The sequence below is a fragment of the Malus domestica genome, chromosome 06, assembly GCF_042453785.1.
Source record: "Malus domestica chromosome 06, GDT2T_hap1".
Lineage (NCBI taxonomy): Eukaryota > Viridiplantae > Streptophyta > Magnoliopsida > Rosales > Rosaceae > Malus > Malus domestica.
The window spans coordinates 32531842-32551350 of NC_091666.1; the positions used below are offsets into that span (position 1 = coordinate 32531842).

The 19509-nt window shown below is 37.4% G+C and overlaps 3 protein-coding genes across 5 annotated transcripts; 1 reads left to right on the plus strand and 2 right to left on the minus strand.

Moving 5' to 3' along the window:
• Nucleotides 1–613: 613 nt before the first annotated feature.
• LOC103437899 (uncharacterized) lies at nt 614–6181 on the minus strand. 2 transcript variants are annotated; one of them, XM_008376423.4, is made up of 7 exons: nt 5977–6181; nt 2490–4949; nt 2327–2408; nt 2172–2238; nt 1785–1970; nt 1618–1678; nt 614–1236 (listed from the first exon to the last, which is right to left on the minus strand). In XM_008376423.4, exons 2-7 carry the CDS (start codon nt 4858–4860, stop codon nt 1067–1069), a joined length of 2937 nt encoding a protein of 978 aa, XP_008374645.2. In that variant the 5' UTR covers nt 4861–4949; nt 5977–6181; the 3' UTR covers nt 614–1066. The 2 variants fall into 2 exon arrangements, 1 of the variants encoding a protein (XP_008374645.2); XR_011582266.1 differs by lacking the exon at nt 2327–2408.
• A 1328-nt stretch (nt 6182–7509) lies between these two features.
• On the plus strand, nt 7510–9248 carry LOC103437900 (protein SPIRAL1-like 3). Its single transcript, XM_008376424.4, has 3 exons — nt 7510–7637; nt 8344–8635; nt 8980–9248. The coding sequence occupies exons 1-3, from the start codon at nt 7519–7521 to the stop codon at nt 9067–9069; spliced, it is 501 nt and encodes a 166-aa protein (XP_008374646.2). The 5' UTR covers nt 7510–7518; the 3' UTR covers nt 9070–9248.
• A 514-nt stretch (nt 9249–9762) lies between these two features.
• LOC103437901 (tip elongation aberrant protein 1-like) lies at nt 9763–19155 on the minus strand. 2 transcript variants are annotated; one of them, XM_070824186.1, is made up of 13 exons: nt 18931–19155; nt 17110–17664; nt 14594–14806; nt 13781–13930; nt 13172–13339; nt 12508–12660; nt 12205–12357; nt 11858–12022; nt 11574–11729; nt 11010–11193; nt 10672–10879; nt 10364–10577; nt 9763–10189 (listed from the first exon to the last, which is right to left on the minus strand). In XM_070824186.1, exons 1-13 carry the CDS (start codon nt 19058–19060, stop codon nt 10140–10142), a joined length of 2499 nt encoding a protein of 832 aa, XP_070680287.1. In that variant the 5' UTR covers nt 19061–19155; the 3' UTR covers nt 9763–10139. The 2 variants fall into 2 exon arrangements, with proteins under 2 accessions (XP_070680287.1, XP_070680286.1); XM_070824185.1 differs by having other exon boundaries at nt 11010–11199.
• Between the last annotated feature and the right edge of the window lie 354 nt (nt 19156–19509).

Here is a 19509-nt window from a genome sequence, read left to right on the forward strand (position 1 = left end):
CCGGGGCCAAAAGAGGATTGCAGACAAATTGATTCGCAGCATCTTCATACGAGTTCATATCTCGTTAATCCTCACTCGTACTCACTGAACCTCCAAATGAAAAGGGCTTCCCTCAATGAAAATAACGGCAACGAGGTACAAACAAGTTCAATGGTTTTTCAGTGAACAATTATTATATCAAAATTTGAAACCATACATACGATACGAACACTTTATGTGAATTTCTGTAACCAATTGCGATCATCTAGGGTTATGGTGACATCTCGTTTGACGACTTTGTGCAGATGGAACAAGAGTTGAACAATACGACGGAAGATTTGTGCGTGAAAAGGTTAGCAAACCGCGATCTAACGACGAGAGTTTGTGATCTTGATGAGACCCAAGGCAGTAAGTCAGGCTACGGATTCTGATACACAAATGAAGGTCCTTGGGTCCATGATTGCTCAAGTACAAGAGAACCATATTCCGGGAGGAGGAGATTCAAACTCACCATCCCGGGTGGGAGGTAAATGTTCTGAACCACATGAGTTACATGCGCGGTGATGAAACATCAACACATTAGCACACTATAAACAGGAATCTGCTAAGTCGTATGAAACATATAACCAACTAATCGAACACAATAAGAATATCGCTTGTATATAAAACCTGTATATAACTAAAACGACAAAATTCAGTAGCAAACTCTTTGAAGATAGAAGATATCGTATTTCTTACCTAAGTCGAGTAAAACGCTATATCCTTCTAGCTCTGTATGCTTGGTAAACAAAAACTGAAACAAAACAATGAATCATACTTTTACACGTTAGAACTGCACCGCACCGTTAGGAAGCAAAAAACATCGAAGGATCCAGGGTACAAGAGAGGATTCTCAAGATGGAGCTGCCGAACAATTTTATCTTGGCTGGGAGCAAAGGGTTCCATGTGGGTTGCCAATAAAACTTACACAATTATTCATTGCCATATTTTGGTACAAAAAGAGGTGAATTAGAACTGAAAAATCGACCCACGAACCCGTTTCCTGGGTAACTTTAGCCAACTGCAACTCCGCCTGCCAGTAATGGTATCAATTTTTGGGTGACACTGCTTGATCCTCTATAACTTGACGATAAAATATCCATGAACGACTTTTTGTTGTTATGGGGCGTTGGCCAAATGGATGCTGCTTCACGTATTCTTGAACATTTTGAGCCTCAACTAATCTTTCCAGATAATAACGAATATCGCCTCCTTCCCCTGTGATGACAATGTGCAAAAGACAAGAAACCGTAATAAAACACCTGGACGCTAAAATTTAACACCACTAACATCGTAAATACTTAGAAGTAAAAGCGAGTACTACTTAGAGAAGTGAACAAGAACATCGAGGTTGAGGGTAGATAAACTGAAAATTACAAACTCAAACACAAAGATGTGAAGCCACACAAACGCGCATAATACTTGAAAGACATAATGACAAGAATAGGTCCAAACCTGAATCAAATTATAACCTACGTAATTATTTTAATTGAGATCGACCATGTGTAATGCAAATGTGAGTGAGGCTAGAATGTGTGATATAGGTGCATCCAATGATCTTACATTTCCAATACAACAAAAACTTGAATGGTATCTCACCTAGTGATCTATCTCTTCGATCCTTGAATCGAAAGGGGTAGGGAAATATTGCTGTGTTCTCCTAAGCAATCAGAAACAAAAGTATTAGTTTCAGGTTGTAACCATTGTACTAAAACCAGTAATGTCCATGAGTGAAGAAATAAGGAGGAACAAGTTAATCAACTAACTGGATTGCATAAAGCTTTGTATGGTGAATCATCCACTAATAATGTGTTTGTCTCGTTGTACTCTCCCCTCGCCCAAGGAAGATCAGGATCATGCTTCTCCCATAACTTTTTAAGTTCTTTCAAAACAAGGGGTTTTTCCTCGTTGTCAAGAGTATTGAACTTCGTAGTAGTACAGTGGGATTGATTCTGCACACGCCAATCACCGTAAGAATAAAGCAATATAACTGAAATTCAATGCAATGATGACTTGATTGCATCCAAAAGACAAGTTCTACAAATTGCTAAAGTAACACTGAATTACTTTACTGAATAAGTTAGAATACAGAAGATTATCCTAACTCAACAAACTATACTGAAGAAGTCCTTAAGTGGTTAAGATGGTTTTACCCAGCAAAAAAGCAATTTCTTTCTGGAATCTCCCCAAAGATAATCTACCACCATTTCCACGTTCTTCCTGAAAAGGCAAGTGTAAAAGATCATAACCCAACCAAAAAAAGAAATGAGAGAAGGAACAGGTGTATCAGTCCTAGAATGAAGTTTACTCGGTTCTTGAAGACCAAACACCCACGTTAAAATTGTCAAAGCAGAATTGTAGAAAAGAATCACAACACGGCCTCTTAAAAACTGTGAACAAACAAGTGGGGATTAGATTTCAGTAAGGGTAGAAAAGTATCTCTCCAGATACATTCAAATGTAAATTATCACCTGATTTCCTCGATATTGTTGTGTCTGGTCTATATAATTTATATTGCTCGGAAACCAATTGAACAATATCAGCAAGAAGCCCGTTTACATCAAGAATGAGAAGCTTTTTCTTAGAAACACTAACAAGAGGTCTTTCAACAGCAGAGTTTGATATCTGTGAACAACTGCCCTCCTTCGCGACAACAGCCAAATCAACATCAGCTTTTACGGACGAAGATGGCAAGGAAGGATCTTCAATTTTGGCTTCCGTGCATTCTGTATCAGTAATATTGTCAGATTCAGGAAAAGCATCTGAACAATATGATTTAGTGCCACTAACCTCCATGTTAATTTTATTCCTTGAACCAGCATCTGCACTCTTTTGTAGACCATTTTGTTCCTTGAGGATAGGAGAATATTCTTTTATATCAGTAACATCATTTACAACTTGGCAAGGAAAGCCAGTGCAAACTTGGTGGTTAGTGTCGTTATTTCCTGAGGCATTACAGCTCTTGTTCTGATCCTTGTCCTCATTTTGCTCCTGTAAGGTCCTTTCCTCCAAAAGTAATTGAGACACATCGAGCTCTGGGTCTGATACTATTGCGAGCGGAGGCTGTAGAGATGGATCTGCTCCTGGAATAATCTTCTCCACTAAAGTACCAACAGAAGGATCACAACTTGTATCATTACTCTCACCCATTTCAAGCCTTTTCTTCAGACACTCTCTCTTTTGTGAGCAACTCAAAACTTCATAGGGTTTGGTACTCTCAGAATTGGTTCTCTGTCTAATTCCCTCCACAAGTGGTTGTTCCACTTCTAGATCTTGTTCCGAGAACACTGCAACTGGAGGCCGTACAGTCAGATCTACTCCTGGCATAGTATTTCCTCCTAAAGAAGCATCAACAGAAAGATCACATCTTTCACCAATACACTCATTGGTTTTATGCCTTCTCTTTCGATTCTTATTCTTCTGTTCTTGTGAGCAACTCAAGTCCACAGTAGGCGACTTGGGACCTTCTGAGCTTACTGTCGTGCAATTTCCCTCCACAAATGCTTGTGACAAATCTAGTTTTTCATCTGAGAATTCTGAATCTGGAGGCTGCTGAGAGGGATCTATTCCTGGCATAATACTTTCCACTAAAGAAATACCAATTGAAAGCTCACCACTTTTGTCATTACCACAACTTTCATCATTAGACTTTTTCCACCGAGGCTTTTTCTGCTTTTTGCTTGAGGAACTCAAATCTTCAATAGGTTCAGAACTTTCTGAATTAATTTTCGTAATAATTCCTTCCATAAGTGGTTGCGTCAATTCGAGCTTTTGTTCCAATGATTCTGAGACTGGAGGCTGTTGAGACGGATCTACTCCTGGCATAACACTTTCCACTACAGAAATACCAACAGAAAGCTCACAACTTTTGTCATTACCACAATTTTCATCATTACCCTCACGGGTTTTACTTTTACAATTTTTCTTCTTTTTCATTGAGCAACTCAAATCTTCAATAGGTTCAGCAATTTTTGAGTTTTCATCTGTACTAATTCCCTCCATAGGTGGTTGTGACTTTGCCACCTGTAGCACTTGTTTGGAGAATCCTGCAACAGAAGGTTTTACAGACTGGTCTACTGTTGGAATAATAGTTTCCCCTAAAGAAGTATCAACAGAAATATCGCAACTTTTATCATTATTCTCATGGATTTCATGCCTTTGATTCTGCTTATTTCTCTTCTTTTTTTGTTTGTGAAGCAAATCTTCTTGATGTCCTTCCTTTTCTGAAACTGCCGTGCAAATTTCAACACAAGACTCAGGGCATGAATCTTCAGATTCTGGGGCAACACTTATCATATCCTTCTTTCTCTTCCTATTACTCAAGTCTCCATAAGGCGGTAACTCAGCTGGTACCAAATCTGAAACGATACTCATTGAAGGATCCTCCAACAGTGTATCAGTCCCAAGTGAAGAATCCTGATGTGCATCCCTACCCAACGACTGCACACAAGAATTTTTTTCAGGAGTAATACTCTCAACTGAAAGTGTCCCCTTCAAACAACATAGATCTGAATCATCAGGACTTGGGGAATGGCTCCTCTGCACATTATGCTGGGATTCCACCGGATTTACCAGAATTTCCAAGGCTTGCACTGGAACTGAATCTGTATTATCACTTAAATCAAGATCTAAATTATTAATAACTTTAGCACTACTACTCCTAGATCTATTCCGCTGTCTCTTTGGCAGTACAGAAGGCAGGGCTTCAGCTAGAGGCAAATCTGCACTAAGATTTACTGAAGGCTCCTCCAACAGAGCATCGTTCCTGGACTCGCTGAGCTTCTCTGAGTCCTCCCTTCCTGACTGTGAATTTGGTTTTTCACTACACTCTGCAGTTTCCATATTGATCAGTAGCTAATGACTGGGGAAATCTTCTCCTTGAATCCAAGCATTGTCAACTAAAATGGTCTTCACAATAATTTTTCTAACACCTGAAAGAATGGTCAACATAAACAAAAAATCAGATTTGTAAGACATTTATGCATTTTCCACAAGTAATAAAGAAAAATAAGCTAATTCATTAAAATAGAGATATAACATCCGGAAACCAATATCATTAAACGCATGCTTGGATTTCAAATTTACAAATTTCATATCGAATTGAATGCAATTAAAAAATCATAATAAAGTAGTAAATGAATCAGTCCAGGGTGCATATTCACATATGCATAAAACCCGGAACTGTAGGTTGTTATATGCATATTCAGTTAAAATCACTACCGTCATATAAATTAAACAACATAGCAAATGATAAAAGGAATAAACTGAACTAAAGAATCCATGGAGCTGATTGGGAAACTTCTACCTGACGACCAACCTCCGCTACTACTAAGAGACTTAATTCTTCAGCAGTCATATAACAATGGGATTAGGTAATTTGCTTCATATAAAAATGGAATTAAGTAGTTTGCTTTGCATTAACAAAGGGATGAAGTAATTTACTTATTCTAATAAAGAAATTGAAACTTTCTAACATCGAAAGTCCGAAAATTGCACTCAATCAGCTGATACACACAGAAGTGAGATGGGATTAAGTAATTTTCTTCATATAGCAATGGGATTAAGTAATTTTCTTCATATAGCAATGGGATTAAGTAATTTTCTTCATGTTAACATTGGGATTAAGTAGTTTTCTTATCCTAATGAAGAATTTAATCCAGATTGAAAACCCGAAAATCGCATTCAGTCAGCTGATATGCCCAGAATTGAGCACCCAAGAAAATGCATTCACAAACAATAAATCAATCAAATCAACAGTTCAAAATTCATTTCAAAGCAATAACAGAATCACCATTCGGAAGCTAATCAACAACAGATAGAAATAAAAACAAGATAATCTGACCCGAAGAAAACAGGATTGGAATTAGTAACCCAAAAACGCAATTAATTCGATAATTAATCAAATATTTATCAGACGTTTCAAGATATGAAGAAAATAGTAGTCAACGGAGCACCGACCTCTGTTCAATCGGCAGTATCAGTGCGAAGCAGATCTCTGACGGCGGAATTAAGGGAAGCCGCGAGGAGCAACCGAATCGGCGGCGGAGAGAAGAAGCAGAAGAAGAGAGGAAAATTAATGAGGCGGCGGAGGGAGTTGAAGCGGCGGCGAGTGGGGTGCTGAGGTGCTGGTACAATTGGCAATTGGACTTTCTAACTGCTTTTCGCTTCGTTCGACGCGCGGCTACCTATTATCCTGTTCCCATAGGTGGGTAATTTCGTCATTTTACTCAAAATTAATTTTTGTTTTTATGGGGCCTAATTAATTTCTGCACTGGCCATATTTATTGTTGTTTTCAGCTAATGGGCTGCTGATAAGGTCTCATTTGGCCCAAATTGTTATTTTTAGGGCAATGGCCCAAATGTTGATACATCCCCACGAGTTTCTTCTCACCTCCATATTTTTACTTTACGTGTGAACGGTTGAGATTTAACTAATTAAGTGAAGAATAATGTGCGTGGAAGAATTTCCATATTCCCGACATACAACCCGAAACTAACGGGAAGAGATCCCCTCTGAATCTCTGCCACCAAAACCACACAATCAACTAATTCGGGCCCTTGAAATTTGATCAAACGACTACAAACATGGGGCCCGTTAAAAGTTATAATAATTTTAGTCGTTTAAACAAATTTCAAGGGTCTGGATTAATTGATTATGTGGTTTTCGTGGGAGAGATCCGAAGGGGATCTCTTCCCGAAACTAACCATGGAGGGCAATACATGTGGTGTTGAGAGTCTAATTGAAAGTAATACATGTGGCAGATTATTATTGGCAAGACTTGAGAATTCCCAACAAATGGCTCGAGGTCCAATACGGATTCTGTGTTCTTATTAACTTATCACACTAACTCACTTTATATAAACTCAAAAACTTAAATTGTTTGGATATCTTTTTTTCTCTTGAACGAGCTTGATCTCTCGGTCTATGAACTCCATACACAGAGATCTAGATTGGAACTCATTCCCAACAAATGGGTTCTTATTGCCAACAAGGAAGAAATCGTTATATTACTCTGCCACGTAAGCATGGTTGCCATCTTTTTAACACAATTCAGACAATGTGAGACACTAATTGTGAGAAACTTTTCAGTATGCTAAGAATACGGTTTGGAACACAGAATGTCATAATACAACTTGTCAAAATTTATTTTTCTTAAATTTTCAAGCTATTATATTATTATACTTGCACCAAGCTATATTCACGGCACCCTAAAAATGTTATCAATAACTTCACCTTTTAAGTAATTTGAATTAAAGTAAAATATATAACTTAACTAAGAAAAACGGTCGGATCCTTTTCTTGGGGATCCAATGATTATGTTCATTCATCATACATCGTGCAGTTAGAAATCATTTAAAAGTTAAAGTTTAATATTAAATATAAATAGTAACTAACGAAAACTGATCGCATAATGTACAAACGACCATTATCATCCTCCAAATTTAGAGGAAAATCCTTTTCCTAGAAAAACGAATCCATTCCAAAAATATCTTCTCGTTATGGGCCCCAGCGCATGCGATTTGAATTTCAGTATAAATATAGAAAGTTGCCGCTTGCTTTACTACTCAGTGCTCTTGCGACTCAGATCTGAAGTCCAAACAACGCAACGCACCCACAGGTAACACTCTCTCTCTCCCTCTCGCTCGCTACCTACTGTTTGTTTCCCGAGAAAATGCAGGAAAATGTGCTATGAAACCATCTGAAATTAGCTAATTGGAATAATTTACTCTTGATTTGGTGAATCTGTATCGGAATTTTACATTGTGCATTTTCTTTGCTTAATTTTGATTCTTATTGATTTGGCTACAACTTTTCAGATTGCAGATGCGTGAGTTTGTTTAATAAAGCTGATTAATTGCAAATTTTCAATAGCTTGAATCGATCTTTCATTACTGTTTTCGGGTCAGATTTCGCACTCGGACTTTTGAGTTCAATTTGACCGAGAAATGGAATTTCGTGTTCAGTTAGTATTGATATGAGATCTCCGAGTGGCATTATTGGCAAGGTTGGGTTTTAATCATTTTTAATTTAATGAAAAATATGAATTTCTAGATCTGGAAACATGAATTGTGGCGTAAAAGCACAAAATATATCGGAGATAATCCCCGGAAAATGGATATTGATTAGAACGGTGTAACGTGAGATGGTATTTTCTTGCTTTCGTTGTGATTCCTGATTACTTTTTGGTTGGTATTGCTTTGTGTTCACAGAACCGAGCACAATGGCATTATAGGATTTATATAGCCGGGAAAATGATTTGTTGTTGTATTGCTTTGTGTTAGTTTCATTCGTTGTTATTTAATTGGTTGAGAAAATGTGTGCAGTATCCATTCATTCGAGGCGAGGAAGATGGGTCGTGGAGTCAGCAGCGGAGGTGGAGAGAGTTCTTTGGGCTACCTGTTTGGGGGTGGAGAAGAAACTCAGACTCCTGCCCCGAAAAAGGTTACAGCTCCTCAGAACCAGGCCCCGGTTCCAACCACTGAATCACCTGCTCAGAAGCCTACTGCTTCCGCACCACCTGCAGAAGTCAATAAGGAGATTCCTGCTGGCGTTCCAGGGAACACCTCAAACAACTATTTCCGAGCTGATGGCCAGAACTGCGGGAACTTCATCACAGTATGATCTTTATTCATAGTCATGTTTTGCTCTAAATCATATGTCAATGCATGAAATTTTATAAATTGTGGCAAACAATATGCTTCCTTACACTAACTATTAGGGCTATGATCTGAACGAAAGGTAGAACAAGCACATTGATGCTAATTAAGAATTCTGTCTCCATTTCGGTAGAAATTTATTCGCCTACATTTTTGTTTCCCTCGTGAATAGGTTGTTCGCAGTCTGTAATTCGCAGATCTGCATACTTTCTGATGTTAGAAAGGAAGTTTAAATGCTCTTTATCTTACTTTTACTACCCCCTTAAGTTTTGGTATTCACGGTTTCAAAAATTTGGTTGACAGGATCGCCCATCAACAAAAGTGCACGCAGCTCCGGGTGGTGGATCATCCCTAGACTACCTGTTTGGAGCTGGTGGTGGTGGCGGCAAGTGAAACCTCACGCCGCTAAAGTTGGAATCGTCAGTTTGGCGGGGATTTGGACCCTCTGTGGATGATTTCTCTTGTAACATTCTAGCACTTCCTGTGGCAGAGATTTGTTGGGTTTAAGCTTTTATGCTGCTAAAACTTTTGAGTTAAGTTGGCCGATAATATAATCGTTCCCAATTGCACTACATGTTATACAAGTTTCTTAGATTCTATTTGGAAGGAAAGAAGCACACGAGATGTGTCACATCCCGGCTCGGGTCCACCACATCTCGGGCCCGTTTTACCATCGTAGCACGATATTATCCGTTTTAAACTTACCATTCTCTCACGGTTTTGTTTTTGGAAACTCACAAGCAACTTTTGAGAACTCACGAGCAACTTCCCAGTGGGTCACTCATCCTGGGAGTGCTTAGGCCTCTTTCTCACTTAACTTCGGAGTTCATACAAAATCCGAAACCAGTGAGCTCCTAAAAGGTATCGTGCTAGATAGGGATGTAAATATACATTTAAGGATCACTCCTTTAGACGATGTGGGATGTCACAAGATGTGTCCCTCCATTTTTGTGCTCAAAATTTGTACAGGGTTCTTGAAAAACACCTCCGGGACGAACATTTTTTCTCCCTACTCTTTCGTATTGGGTGAGATCATATGGGGTAAATTCATGTCCCAAATAAGTACAAATATAAAACCAGAGAAAATTATCCAGGTAACTAATTTCCATCTAACGGAGACTGTAAACAATAACAAGGAAAGTAAAATTTAAGCTAAATTTTCACATCTCAAGGAGATTAAACCTAAAAGAGTTGCCCAACTTCTTATAAGCAAAAACCGCCTCTTTTTTCCCCTTTCAATTGGGAGAAGGGCCTAACTGAGAATTCGCCGGAGTTTTGATGAGCGCTATAAACTAGAGTTTTTGACCTACGACTGTTATAGGAGGTTTGCAGATAACACCGGTAGGAAAATTCTGTATCTCCCGTCGTAGGCATCTAAGATCTCCTTCACATGATGAATGTACAGATAGCCGGTGGCTTTTCATTTCTGGTTATGTTCAGAAGCTATCCTCAACCAAACTCTTTCAAATGGATGCTGCGTCGTTCTGTCCATCCGGTGTTAGTTTCCCGTCACCTGCCAGCAGAACATTAGACGGCCAAGTTAGGTCATCAGAAGATCAGTAAGAGACGATGGTACAGGTTGCTTTAGCAATTGGCATAACTTGTTGCAGTAAGCATAAGCATTTGCGTACAATGCTAATGAACCTGTAGCAAACCAAATACGTCATAAATCTCATTACATTCCTACCTTGGTTTAGGGATGAAGCAGCAGCGGAATTAGCTGAGGCAGACAAACTTTCCTTTGTAACTTCAGAGTTGAAATTTGGTGCATCAGTTGTCCTATGAGTCCTGATGTCTCCCAGAACTTCAGAGTTGGAGTTTGGAGCATCATTGGTCTGATTTTTACTCAGATTCAAAGGAACCACTGACAGAACCACTGACTGCTCAGGGTTTCCAGTATCCTGCATAAGAGTCCAGGGGTTTAGGTCGAAAATATATCCTACAACAGATAGCATTCAGTGTGCACAGGACAAACAAGGGAAAGAAGGATCAGACCTTATGCAAGTGAGAAGCGGCCGAATATGCTTGATTGTTTGAAATGGAAGCTGCAGCGGCTTCTGTCTGTTCATGAGATATGGGCGCCTTTCCATGAACATTATCCGTCGGATCTATTATTTCTTGCCTGATGCCTCTAGAAGTTTTTGAGTTGCTGCTGTAATCACCATTTGACATCAAACCACCAGCTTCACCGGCAGTCCGCTTCCTGATAAGCGATTTACATGATCAAAGTTGAATTAAAATATTCTAGGAAAACGCAGTATAGTGATTGATATTCAAGTATAAAAGTAATATTCCTCAGCAAAACACACACACAGAGATCACCAAATTCTTACCTGCTGGAACTAGGAATATCAACGTTAAACCCTGGCTGGTTGGGAAACACTATACCACGAAGAAGCTTTCCGTCCATAACAGTTTCAATTGCATATCCATCAGCAAGTTTGTCAGTAACCTTTCCAACAAATGTCTTCTTCCCCGAATCAAGCTCAGATTGATTCAATGGGATATCCTGTCTGCCTGCAGCTATAGCACAAGATCATTTGTAAAAGACATCAAAATCCCTCCTCAAAGTACATATTCAACCAGTGATTTTTTTCTTTTTTGTTTCGGTTACATTTTTTTTTTCCATTTTTCTGTTTGCTGAATACATTAACTTGGTCACAATGACTGCTTTCATTAAAATTATGAAATTTGTATTCAAGAAGAATATTGGATGGTGACAAAAAAAAAAAAAAAAAAAAAAAGGAAAAGAGTGAGCGAGAACTTCCTAGGGTTAGACAGCTTTCCCTGCCTCTAAATAACTTAGGAGTTTGCAAATTTGAAAAAAAAAAAGGTAAATTTTGATGCATAAAAAAAAATGAAAAACAGGACACTTTATCTTAGTAAATATCACTTACATGGTTGGTCATATGGAACTGGCATGGGTTGGCTCATATCAGCACTAGTTCCAACCGGACCAAGAGCTCTGTCGTGAACAGAAGCGAGATTTTGCTCTTGGCACTTTAGCTTCAACTGCTTCCTCAGCGATAATTTCTCTAGCTTCCTTTCAAGTCCTAAAATTAGAAAATATATCAGGCCGGTAAGACTCTCAGATTCCATACACATGAAATTTTACCCTAATTAGACTATATTGATACTTCGGGGAGGCGGTGGTGGGGGGATTGGAAAGATGATACTTAACCTGTGTTTAGGTAAAACATATCATCCAGTGCCTCAAGACCTTTATTGCAACCACCAATAAATACAAGAACACCTCCCTTGACAGGATCCAAACAGTCCCCAGCAACAGAAAATCTAGCAGAAGGCCCATCACCAGCAGTTAGCACCTTGGTCCACACAGCAGTATCTGCACCACAGTTAAGATAGAGTGGGTATCTAAGGATACAATTCCATAAAAATTAGAGCAACGGAAAGAACATAAAGTACATGTAACCAAAGGTGGATGGACAAGAAGGTTGAGAAGCTTCAAACAAGCCATAAAAGTAAATAGCCAAAGGTGAATGTTTTCGAGAATTTCTTGAAACTTACCAACATCAAGCATGTAAAGGTCACCATATAGATTTTGAGAGTCTGTGAACCCCCCAAAAACAAATAAGTTCTTCCCAAAAGCAATAGTACAATGACCCGCTCGGGGTGTCATAAACTGGCCAGTAGTTTTCAGCTCCCTCCAAATTAGAGTATCTAATGAAGTACCATAATACAAGAGTTACAGAAGGTATATATCATATACAATATCCAGAAGCTAGGTACTACTTACTATTGGTATCTAAATTACGTAAAAACTTTAATAAACTTGCAATTGGGCAAAGAAATTTCTGAAAATAATGATACCTGTATCAAGTATATGGACATCAGACAAATAGTAATTGTGCGCATCTTCACCACCCATCACAATTAGTTTGTTCTTCCAAGATGAACAAGTATGGCTATCACGCAGAGATGGTGGGTTGCCTGATGTTGTAGCACGTTTCCATACAAATGTCTCTACAAGATAGGATAAGAAAATGGATTAAACATGTCTTATGTGCTATCTGTATTGATGAGTGACCTAGTTAAGTCGAGTGGTCAGGTTCTAGGTAAATGTAGACCCCCAAGGCAATTAAAAACTGAATGTGATGTCCTACACCTAGAACACTCCCTCTCGTCTTCCTCCCACTCTAGATTCTAAAAAGAACAAGGTGACAGAGATGACCCTGTGCAATCCTATAAACTCACAGCACGACAAGAGAAAGAGGACATGCAAATAAGTTAACTCATAAGATCAATGCGAGTGGTACCATGCAAATGCATAATCATTATATTTTAACAACAAAACTGTTAGCAAGACGCACATAATAGTTATAGACTTTACTAAAGTGAGATATATCAAGCAAATAAACTCGTAAGATCAGTGTGATGTAAATGCACAATTACTGTCAGAAAAAAGTGTGACGAAAGTAGTTCAAACCAATCATCACTTAAGTGATGAATGTACTAACGTTACATGGAAACCTACCTGTATTCAAAATGTAAAGATCATTGAAGTACACTTCATTGTCACTACTAGCATATTTTCCACAGCCACCAAATATAAATAGCCGTTTCCCAACAAGGGCAGCACCATGACCATCTCGTGCCTCTGGTCCTTCACCTCTTAAACTTGGAGATATCCATGTATGTAAAGCTACACAAACATTAAGACCATAAGCGGGCACATTGGTGGTACGCATAGTTCAGAAATCAATAATAAAGAATTTGCTATAACCTTAAAAGGCCGCAGTGTCAATAAGTGTTGAGAATTGAATAAATCTGGTTACGTAGTTCGAAAATCAATAATAACGAATTCGATATAAGCCCTAAATGGTAACAGTGTTAGTAAATGTTGAGAATTGAGTATATCTAGTTTCAACTCTTCGATATACCAATCCAAAATGGATAAGGAAATAAGTCAATTGTCACCCTGGACTTAGAATCGTCTGATTGAATTATTTATTTTCCGAAAAGGAATCATCTGATTGAATTACTTGACCCAAAATAACATATATAAGGGTGAGCATGCTATGTAGTCAAGAAAAGATATCATCGCTAGGGAAAAAGCAAAAATATAAGAGAGAAAGTCACTCACAGGTGTCTAATATATGCAAATCCCCAAGAGGGTTCATCCCATCCGTACCCCCAAAGACGAAGAGATTATCACCAACAGTGGTGCAGCTGTGGCTATCCCTTGGAGTTGGCGGGGTTCCTTTGATCGCTGGCTGGCTCCATGAATGTGTAGCTGCAGTCAGCAGAATAAGAGAACTAACAATCTCAAAAACAATCTCTATATAAAATGCAACAACACACAGAAAAATGCAGAGTGCTAGTAGTTAACATCTACAGGAAAATTTGAAACAAAATTAAAGAGCTCATCGTAGCACTATTCAAATTTTATAACAAAGACAAATAACAAACAGTAAAGATACAAAGAAAACCACCTTGGGATGTTACCAACCACCTAATACTACGCAGGCTCATCAAACGACGGTTTTTAGCTGCCCCAATGTAATCTCTTTTAAAATACAATAGCAGAAAAAAGCTTATAGCTTGTGTGCCTAAAGTAAAACCAATGAAACCTCTAGCAATCAAAATTCAATAGCATAACCCTATGAAGCATTTACTCAAGAATTGTTGCAGAACAATTAACCCATCACAAAATTTGATTCCAATTTTCCAAAACAAGACCAAATTTTACGAAATTAAACCCTTCAAAACCCTAATTACAAGCCAACTAAAAACCCCTTAAACATTATTCAACATGGTTAGTTACATAAAGATTCAAACTTTTTCCCAGAAAAATCACCAGCAACCAACATTACACAAACCCACATGGAAAAAAAGGGTAAAAACAAAAATTAAACGAATAATCTAGGTAAATTTTTAGCATTTGGGGAAGACCCACCAGTGTCAAAGACGTGAACTTCATTGGTTGGGCAGTTTTCTCTGCCATAGCCACCGATTACATACAGCAACCGCCCTTCGTTGATTGCATTGCAGGTGTGGCCCCACCGCTTCCCGGGGCCATGCACCTCCGCCGCCGCCGCCGCCACTCTTTCTTGCTGCAGGTGAGCTTGCTTGGGCTGCAGCTGCACCCTCTCCCACTTCATTATCTTCTCTGGTTAAACAATTGGGAAGAGATGCCCAATTGGGTTAGAAAAATGGGGCAGTGAAGATGCTGAATTACAGAGAAGAATTTTAATTTTGGGTTTTTTTTTTTTTTTGTAATTTGGGTTTTTGTGTTCTGGAATTGAGCTGATTTTATTTTTCGAGTTCATGCAAATAAGGACATTGAATAATTAAAAACAATAAAAGAAAGGGTCCAAATAAGGAGAAATTTTTTATTGTGACTGGAATAAGACTAGTACATCAGTGTTTTTATATAAGTGGTAGAAAATTTTATTTTTTAAATTATTAATTTTTTAAAACACATATATCATCATTTGTATAATAACACGTAATGTATCATCTCGGGTTTCGGTTACATTGAAAAATCTCTCTCAAATAAGATAGAACATATGATTGACATGTTGTACAGAAACTACAACGTGGTTTAATCAACAAGAGTAATTAACCATAAAGTTAGGTCATCTCTAATCGATCTAGCCAGATGGCCGAAAATAATCTAAAATGACACAAAAACGGTCTATAACCAAGGGTTGTGCCAAAGGGCTCGTGGATCCCACCGGGCCAAAAAAAAAGAGAAAATGGCCAACCAGTTGGCCCAAAGGAGCCAACTAGCTAGCCCCAGGCTGGGCCACATATTTGAATCCAACGGTAACTGACATCATGCTGATGTCAGTTACCATTGGATTTGATTTTTATTTTATTTTATTTTCTGGCCAAATTTAAAAACAAAAAAAAATTCTCATTTTTTCCTATAAATACCTAAGTCATTCCTACACCATTTCTCACATTATTTTCACCATTCCATACTATCTCACTTCATTCTATTTCAATTAATCATATTCTATTTTCTTACATCTTTCAATAATTTTCAAATGGACACATCTGCAATGAAAAGTAGGGTTTGGACCCAACGACAATTGTTTACCTCCGACTATCATCCTATAATGGCGGATGATGATGATGATGATGATGATGATAATTTTAGACTTTAAATTTAAGTTGTTGTAGTTTTTAAATTTAATTTGTAATTTTTAAATTTAAATAATAAATTATATTTGGACCTATGGCCTTTTGGCCACTCAGTTGGAGATGGTTTTTTATCACATAGCTATGTTTAGCCTATGACCATTTGGCCCATCGGTTGGAGATAGTAAGAAATATGGCCATGCACTATTAATTAAAATATTAATTTCTTGAAAGGCTATAAGGCTAAAACGAGCCATTTGACCATCTTTCGGTTAGAGATGGCCTTAGTTCAGAATGGATACAAAAACTAGTTTTTCTATATGAAAAAATGGTTATATGATGACATGTTACATGTCTTCGTTGCACTTGTGTTCATTACATTTAGACTTAAATTTCAGTATCATTGTTAGTTTGTTGCATAAATTGTGACACCATTTCATTAACAATATAAGTACCAAAGAACCTTCGAGTGCAGGAAACTCAGCTTATAATAGCCTAAATGTGCTAACACACGTGCAAACATGCTTTTCTGAATCTTTATCTTTCTTATCTTTAAGACTTTTGATTAGATTTTTTTGGCAATACTATTTTGCATTATAAATTATATAATCTATTGGGAAGGAGAATCAAACTCAAACGCAAAAGGACGATCATACCGCCCTAGTTAACATGCCAACTCATATTTGCGGAATTGTTATTCTATTTTTGAAGTATTAAAATTTGGGATGTAGGATTTAATTAAACTATTGGTAAATGAAATTGAGTGTGAGATAATAAAGAGAGTACGAGATAAATAAATGAAGAACTAGTTATTTTGTATTTTTATTAATATATGTTTTATAAAAGATAAATTTTTGAATGAAAGATAAATAATGTAAGTGGAAATCTTCTTTTAGAATATTTTGAAAACTTTATTTCCATATGTAAGGACAGATGGGCAATTTGATGAAACATTCAAACTTCTATAAATTGCCCTTTCTTATTAAATTAATAAGGGCTAAATAGTAATTAAATATATTTAAACGACTTAAAATTAAAATTAAAAATGCCACGGAATGGGTGTTTTCATGGGTTGCTTCATTTCCTTTTCAAAATATTTTTTTTAATATTCGTAAAAAGAAATTTTTAATAAAAAATATAAAGTAATTTTCTAAATTAATTTTTAATTTTTAAACTTAACATAAAAAGGGCAATTGTGTGTGGCCTGGGCCAAATTTTTGTGCTAAATACATTTGTTTGGAATTGTTTATTTTTATGATAAAATAATATTAAAAAAATAATATTAAATTATATGCAAATCTTTGAGAGGGTTCGTATCATCGGTACCTCTAGAGGCGAAGAGATTATCATCACCAGTGGTGCAGTTGTGGTTGTCCCTTGGAGTTTGAAGGGTGTCTCCGGTCACCGGCGTTGGCTGCCTCCATGAATGCGTAACTGGTGCGGTGCCTCTTACCACCGGCGTTGACTGTCTTCTTGAATGTGTTCGTCGTTGTACGAAGATATTATCACCAGCCGTGGTGCAGTTGTGGCTATCCCTTGGAGTTGGTAGGGCCCCTCTGATCACCGGCGACGGCTGCCTCCATGAACTTGCAGCTGGTACGGTGTCTCTGATCACTGGCGCCGACTGCCTCCTTGAATGTGTTTGTTGTACGAAGAGATTATCACCAACAGTGGTGCTGCTGTGGATGTCCCCTGGAGTTGGTACGGTACCTCTCATCCCTGGCGCCGGTTGCCTCCATGAACCTCTGATCACAGGCGCCGGCTGTCTTAATGAATGTGTTTGATTTACGAAGAGATTATCACCAGCAGTGGTGCAGTTGTGATTGTCCCTTGGAATTGGTAAGTTGGCTCTGATAAAGGGTGACGGTTGCCTCCATGAAACTGCAATCAACAATTCAGAATAAGCAAATTAATAATCTCAAAAATTAAACAATCTCTATAACATGCATTAATACACAGACATGAAAAATAATAACTCACTCAAAGCAGTGTTCGAAATTGTATAACAAACAACAAATATTCAGTAGAACGATATCTTAGTGCTTTACTTAGTTGTTAGAAGCGAAAAAAATCGGGCGCATAATAATGCATAAGCTAGCATGATTGTTTTCTGGTACTATGTTGAAGTGTCATATGATACCCGATGAAACCCTCTAAAATCAAAACTCAACAGCTTACCCTAGCTACCCTATGAAGCCTTTACAAGAATTGTTGCAAAAAGTTAATAATAATACTTGGCTACTCGTGAGATAAGTAAGAATTCCTACTTAAAATTGTTCGTTACTGATTCACAAAACTTTGTGTTTATGATTAAAACCATTAATATTATAAATTACTAGATCGCCTTGAAAAAATTCAATTAAAACTAAGGTTGTTTAGTCATCGAACTATATAAATTAAAACAAATGAATGGTAAAAATATTACGAATCGTCTATGTATTTGCTACAATTGATTGACTAAACGATCTTAATTTTAGATCATTTTTAATTGTCAGAGATGATTTTTACAAAGTGATCTATAATATAAACGGTACTCTGTGATTCGAACACACAAAATTTTGAGTAAGAGTTCATACTCATCCTTGATTAGCCAATCATTGTTCGAAAGAAAAACTTCACCAAAAAAAAAGAGCACGGTTCGAAAATCAACCCATCACATCGGTTGATTCCAATTTTTCCAAACAAGATGAACCATGAGTTTACCAAAGGGGTATGCATCCAAACATCCATTTTTACTTCTCAAACACCTTCTTAATTTCTAGTCGTCGGATCGAGTGAATTGAAGAAGATCAAATGAAATAAATTAATAAAGAGTGTATGAGAAGTAAAAATGAATGTGTGGATATCACACCCCTTTACCAAATTAAACCCACCCTAGCTACTTACAAGCCCGCAGAACCCCCCTTGAAAATTAATCAACATGAATAATCACAAAAGGATTCAAACATTTCCCCCAGAAAACTCACAACCAACCCTGCAAACCAAGGTTACCACTTAAGAAAATAAAAAACAGAAAAATCAAACAAAAAATCAAGGGATTTATTTATTTATTATTATTATTATTTTTCGGATTTTGCAAAGACGTGAACTGGTTGGTCTGTCTGGTAGTTATCTCTGCCATAGCCACCGAACACATACAGCACCTACCTTCTCTGACAGAATTGCTAGTCTCACCCCGCCAGTTCCCGGACCCAGATGCCTCCGCCGCCGCCGCTTCTTCTTCTTCTTGTTGCCAGCCAGCTTGTCTGGGCACCAGCTGCACAATTTCGTACCTCATTTTTTTTCTACAATTCTGAAGAGACGCCCAGTTGGGGTAGAAAAATGGGAGCGAAAGATTGTGAATTACAGAGAATGGGTTATTGTGTTCTGGGATTGAGCAGATCTTATATTTGGAGTTCATGCAAATAAGGACAATTAATAATTAAAAAATTAATAGAAAGGGTCCAAATAAGAGAGAGAAAATATGTTTTTTCACCTTTTTTTTTTTAATGAAAGAGATAAAATAAGTTTACGTAGGTGATTTTATTTAAAAAGTTAAAAATATAATAAAATGATATACACTACATTAAACTTCAACAAAATTTGCATTCTCATATTTATAAAAATAAGTTTTGTTTTCTTTTAGTGAAAAAAAAAAGTTTAAAATAGCACGTCGCATGTCAGAACTCCCCATGATTTTGATTTAGACGTACTTATACGGAAGTTATAGTGCGATTTAATCAATAA